The following is a 6,000-nucleotide window of genomic DNA, read 5'->3' as shown; positions in this document are numbered from 1 at the left end:
CAAAATGGGTGTCCTCCCTAGGCAAAATCGACGTTCCGGACGTGCCGGTGCAGTCCGTTTTGTCATCCGGGGTCGCTCGGACGACGTCGTCGACAATCGGGTCGAAAACGCGTCAAAATTCAAATTTTACAAAATTTCGACCCGCGATCGATCGTTTCAAAAGGTTTACTCGAGCATTTGACAGGTAACAGTGTAAACGATGTGAATTGTGGCGATCGCACGTGTCGACTCTCCGAATTACGAAGTTTTGTGCGCGCGGGAATGCGAATTGTGCAGAAGGTCACCCTAAGGCTCAGAAAAGTCCTATAGGAATCCCTTTTGGGTTTTCTGATGTCTGTTTCACCCTTCTAAGTGCTAGAAGTCGATACTACACACGCGAAACCACAAAAGAGGACAGAAGTAAGTCGAACTTCTAAAATGAGGCGGGTCTCATTTCTAAGGTTCTAAGATAGTCAAAGGGAGTCCCCTAAGGCTAGATCCTAAATCCTACGAGAAAGACTAGGCCTCACTAAAAATGAGGTCAACAGGGTCCAAGCCTCCTTTGCTCCATTTGCTCTGTTTTGCTCTGTTTTGACTCTAGTTCGCTCCAATTGCTTAACTGGTTATATCTGTAATCAAAATCATAAAAAAATCTTTCTTTAAAGTGTAATATCATAAAAAATAAATATAAAATGCAAGAGGAAATTAATCTGTTAAAGGACATGTCAACAATATTATCTCAAGAAGCCGCACGATTGGGTATAATAATGGATATAACATTGATATGCCTTGCATTATTTTAGTTATAAATAAGATTTTTAACCAATCTCCTTGTTGGATGTGCATCACATTGTAGTAGTTTGAGTACTGAAGAGTAATGAGGGGCAAAAAACTAGTGAAAATTTCTCTTAAAGATGTATTGAATTCAATAGTTTTTTATAATTTGGTAAAAAAATTAATGATGAGTAGTCAAGGAAAGGTGTTATTTGTTAATTTAGCTAAAAATTATTTCATTTTCCTCGGATCGATGTCTAGTTCGACTAAAATTTGCATGATTCAGCTAAAATGTTGTTTCATATATTACTTCGCTTAAAAAACTTATGCTCAAATTACTAGTTGGCCTTTTGAAATTCTTTTATCATTTGCAGCTAGGGCTTGAAAATTGGAGAAAATATTTAGATTCAGTTTGATTAGATGAATCAATTTCCTAATTAATAATTATTTTGAATGCAAGTGGCCTCAAATAAAGTGGAATATTTGTCCTATAATGTCTTACAATTTGATATTTTTAACAAAAAATCATAAATATTTAATAAAGAAAATACAAGTAATTTCAAAATGTTGCTAGATTAAAGTGCAAAAATTATAATACACCATCAAGGCCAACTTGATTGCAACAAAGCAGAGCCAAAATAGAAGAACCCCTTAGAGAGATAAACATTATCAAACTTGAACTTTGATATATTTTGGAGGGTGTCGACATATTTCTTCCCATTTCCATACCTTATGGCATAAAGAATTTCAATTTTTTTCCACTAGATCTTTTGTGTTGGAAATATTAATATCATAGCAAATAAAGAGTTTGGAAATATCATAGCAAATAAAGAATTTGGATTATCAATATCCCCAATAACACAATAATCATAAGGAGAAAATCTCTGAAGAATCTGGATCAATATTCTCATGAGTAAGTGTGATGCTTGCCACTACTATTTGGCTATCATCTAATGATGGCTTTAATTTCTAGATTATATCTATAGTTGATTCAAAATTTTCTTTGCCAATCTCATCTAAGTGGTTGAAAGTGCCATCATTGTGCTAACAGGTTGATTTTTATTAATTAAATACTTTGTTGTGTCCTAATTGCTATAAGATTTTTGTAGTCGGGTATGATAAGCATTTTGAGAAGTTATGAGTCAAAATTTTGCAAGAATAACTATATAAAAGAATACCTCCAAATTTCACTTTCTGTCATTAGCCATAAATAATGGAACTAATTTTAATCTTCTTCTCCATAAAGGTCATGGTATTTATTTCAACCAGAGCCCTAGCCTTTAATGGCTTATATAGTATAGCTGTAGCAATATCTGCCTAAACTTGTAAACCAAAACTTGAGCTAGGAAAATGTAAAGTGGATTGGTTGAAATAGTCATTTAGTAGTCGTGAAAAGACAAACCCAAACTATAGTACTGGAGGTTCCTTAAAACAATCAAAATGCGGCGATCACTTAAGCATACATATGGGGAATTTTTCCTCCTAGTATGATCTTCTTACAAAAACTTTTGAATGATCATCCTATATTGATAACATAATAAGAACATGACAAAAATCAATAAGTACAACTATCTAATTCTCAATCAACTTTAAATCAGACATGAAGGTGAATGATCTCTAAATTGGGTTCCTTGAAAGTGAATAATTTTTAAAAGTGGAAGGAAACTTATCAGCAAGGGAGAACGAAAAATGAGATGCAAACTTAGTGATCTATTTGAAATAAAAAATGTATTTTGATTTATTTTACAAAATGATAGACATGGTACATGAGCTCACTAAAAATATGTGTGTGTGGGGGACGGTTTGTACCCTTTTTTAAAAATCTTAGCAAATGAATTGAGAGAGTGAAATTTCATAGTGGTTGAGATCTTAGTAAAGGGAGTGACCCTAGGAGTAGTATCACATTATGGAAGTTCCTAAGGAATAGTTAGCAAAACAGATTAAATCGATACTAAAAAAAAATCCTAAGCTAATGAAAGTGAGGTGGCACGACTCTAGGTACACAATATTGAACATAAATTGACCAACAAGCTAAATTGAAGCAAGGCATGACCTTGGGTGTCAAGGTTAGAGGTGGACCTAGTGCAAGTGCCAACACTCAGAGTTAATCACGCATTAAAGTAGAGGCATCACATGATCAACATCACATGAAAAGCGTGGTGACCACAAGCCTTGAACATGCTGCATTTTTGCTTTAAAAAAATCAAATGTTACATAAAGTTTGCATGTATTCACCTATCATGTGCAAAAGCGTGGAATATCATCTATGAGTATAGAAGAAAGAGCACTATGATCATTAACACGCGACAAACAAAAGAACATTGAAGGGCTAATGGAGTAAAAGCATGTGAAGCCTTGTTATAAATCCTAGGTATATGAAAAAACAAAACTTTTTTGAATATGAGGAGGAAGGCTAGATCTGAAACGTTGCTCTACATTGTAGAACTCAAAATATTGGCATTGTCCCTTTTGATAATGTTGCCTTTGCTATAAAAAAACCCAGTTTGCAAATGCCTTGAATAGATCGGATGGCTAAAAGTCCACTTGAGCATTATCCCAATGGGTAATGAGCTGTCTGGTTGCCAAAATACCACGTCCACAATCATCCGTATGATATCACTGGTGTCGGCCGAACCACATGGTAGAAGAGCTCCATTAACATTCAACTTGAGCCATCCGAGAGGGAGAAGGGGTGGGGTGAAGTGCTAGAAAGGAGGAGAGACCGAACCTGAGGTCGATAAGCATCCCATTGCTCCCGAAATGGATAAATTTGAGTCTTTGTGAGTGCCTCAAGAATGTTCGCAGCAATGGTTGTCGGTATGCCGTGAGGTTTGTTGTGTATCTTCACATTGCTAGCTCTCCAACAATGATGGACAATTTATTGAAAACATTGGGCTTGTGGAATGCTGTTTTTAGGCATGTTGCTTAGCTTGTCAATGACCACTTGGAAGTTGCTGAAAGTTGGTATCGTGATGCCCCAAATTGCCTTGATGTCTCTTATCCTATGAAAGAGAAAACAATTAGTAGAATGATGATCTCAATCTTCCACCTCCGAACATTCCTAAGAGCACACCATAGAATCCGTAAGGCCCCTTCTAGCAAGCTAAACCCTAGTTGAAATAGCTTCGTGTAAGATCCTCCACCAAAACATACCCTCTTGGGTGTAATTGCAGCTTTTTGATCCAATTCAGATTAGTTGTTGAGTTTTGGAAACTGGCTTCATAAACAAGCACAGTAATAGTTTTCCCCAAGTGCATATTCTAGAGTTCCAAACAATCTTCATGGAGTAGTGACAACAGGCCAAAGCCCATAGATTGCAAGTGGCAAGATCTTGCGTGTAGCTAGATATATGGTAGATGATTAGCTTTAAATGAATAAGAAGAGAATCTGGTAGACAATGAAAAACTATACAATTATGAGAAATGGATTTTGCACGAGATGGTGAAGGCCATAGTTTTCATAAGTGAAGGGGAACTTGCGAGCAATTTGGTCATGGATTGAGTTTGTAGTTACCGATGAGCAATACCCGACACTGTGGCATGCGGGCAATTGCTTCACAAGCACATGCGCTGGGATAAACAAGCAGAGGTCTGAAGTTACGGTGAAGAGTCGCTTTATAATTACATTCAATTAGTGAGTACTCTTTAAGTAGGGCAAGTTCTTTAGTATTTTTGTGGTCATACTCCCATCTATTTTTTTCTTAAGAAAATTAATTAAATTCGGTGCTAATTATATCATCTCCAAAAATTGAGTTCCACTTAGAATCTGTGTTATTTTATAGTGCTCGTCCTGGAAATACAAACTTTTAATCATTTTTTATGTGGTAATATTTGAGTTTAATATTATTTTTTGAATTTCCAGTAACAGATTCTGTGCTTAGCGGATACTCAACATTGAGGGCGTCTCTGACTCATCCTGAGGTATTCATTAAGATTTGAAATAAAGTTAGTTTTAATTTGTTACTCTTATTCAAATGATAACAAACTTCTTGGTAGATGTGTAGAGTTGGTTCATGCAATAGTTTTGTGTGATGTTTCTATTGAAGTTGTCATATTTGTGCTTTGAAGTAAATGGATTATTTTGGATGATAAAGGACGTCTTCTACCACATCATCTCTAATTTTTTATCTTTAAAATAATATTAGAAAAATTATAATTAGACACAATTTAATCCTTCACTAAGATTATTTATGAATTAATTTAATCAACTTAATGACTCTTTTTTATCATAATCCAACCTAATCGTCTCTGATACAACTTTTGTCACAACTCGACCTGATAACTTATCAAATTAGGAACTACGGTCGGACGGTATCAACTTTTCATTAATAATCCATCAAAATTTCAAATAATAAAAAAAAAGTATCAACATTTCATTTATATCATTTAATAATCCATCAAAATTTCAAATAATAAAAAAAACCACTAAAAAAATCCACTAAGTACACTAAACAGAAAACTAATTCGTCCAAAGTATCAACATAGGCTGATTAAAACAGTGTCATTATCCAACCAACAATAGTCCAACATTTATTAGAATTAAACAACATAAGAACTATAAGCAAAATAAATAACATGCTACCTAGTATATAAATCAAATCACTTCGGTCAGTCATATCAACCTAAAGCTTTTTCTGAGAGAAACAATTAAATTTAACAGTAAGTTTACACGACTTAGTGTGCAATTGTGACCTTATAATGCATTAAATTAATATGTGAATGCTATGCATACATGACTAAAAAAATATAATTCATTACATAAGCAAACTATAAGTTTTTATTTTAAATTTAACCCTTCCCTTTTTCATTTAAGTATTTACCATTTTTAACCTCAGATCATATCAGGATTATTGTCATACCCGAAGTTATTATCAAAATTATCTCCATAGGTACTCTAGAAAATTAGCACCTGAAGGTACACTTCTATAATTTTCATTTTTTTATCGTGCATGGGTGCATCACATCTCTTGTTAATACCATCTGAGGGTAATCCTAATTTACATAAGCTTTTATATTTTATTTATTTTAATTACTTCCCTTTAATGTTATTCAAACCACCGTTTTTCTTTTTTAATTTTCATGTTACGTCTCTGAGTATAAAAGCATAAGCAATAATGCATTTATTCATTCAATAAAACCTTAATTTACAAATTTTTGTAAAAGCTTATTCCCTCTCGTCATTTTCTTTACTATACCACCTATATCAATTAAATGTGCATATAATTATAAGAATTCAATCATAAAAAAA

The 6,000-nt window shown here is 33.8% G+C and overlaps 1 protein-coding gene across 13 annotated transcripts in view; it reads left to right on the top strand.

Annotated features, from left to right (window-relative positions):
* Window positions 1-6,000, top strand: part of LOC110025665 (protection of telomeres protein 1a-like) — a 95,104-nt gene that overhangs the window by 77,140 nt on the left and 11,964 nt on the right. For 5 of the 13 annotated variants that reach the window (XR_002294145.1, XM_020726263.1, XM_020726260.1 and 2 more), the window contains one exon: window positions 4,615-4,673. The exons of 4 other annotated variants lie outside the window; for them this stretch is intronic. Coding sequence is in view for 8 of the 9 variants with exons in the window: in XM_020726263.1 (XP_020581922.1) it covers window positions 4,615-4,673 (59 nt within the window). In the remaining variant the exon portion in view is untranslated. The remainder of the gene's footprint in view (window positions 1-4,614; window positions 4,674-6,000) is intronic. 4 more of the 13 variants (XM_020726261.1, XM_020726271.1, XM_020726272.1 and 1 more) reach the window with 1 other exon arrangement.

This window comes from Phalaenopsis equestris, unplaced genomic scaffold (assembly GCF_001263595.1).
Source record: "Phalaenopsis equestris unplaced genomic scaffold, ASM126359v1 Scaffold000320, whole genome shotgun sequence".
In the NCBI taxonomy this organism is placed as follows: domain Eukaryota; kingdom Viridiplantae; phylum Streptophyta; class Magnoliopsida; order Asparagales; family Orchidaceae; genus Phalaenopsis; species Phalaenopsis equestris.
This window is presented reverse-complemented; position numbering and strand designations above follow the sequence as displayed.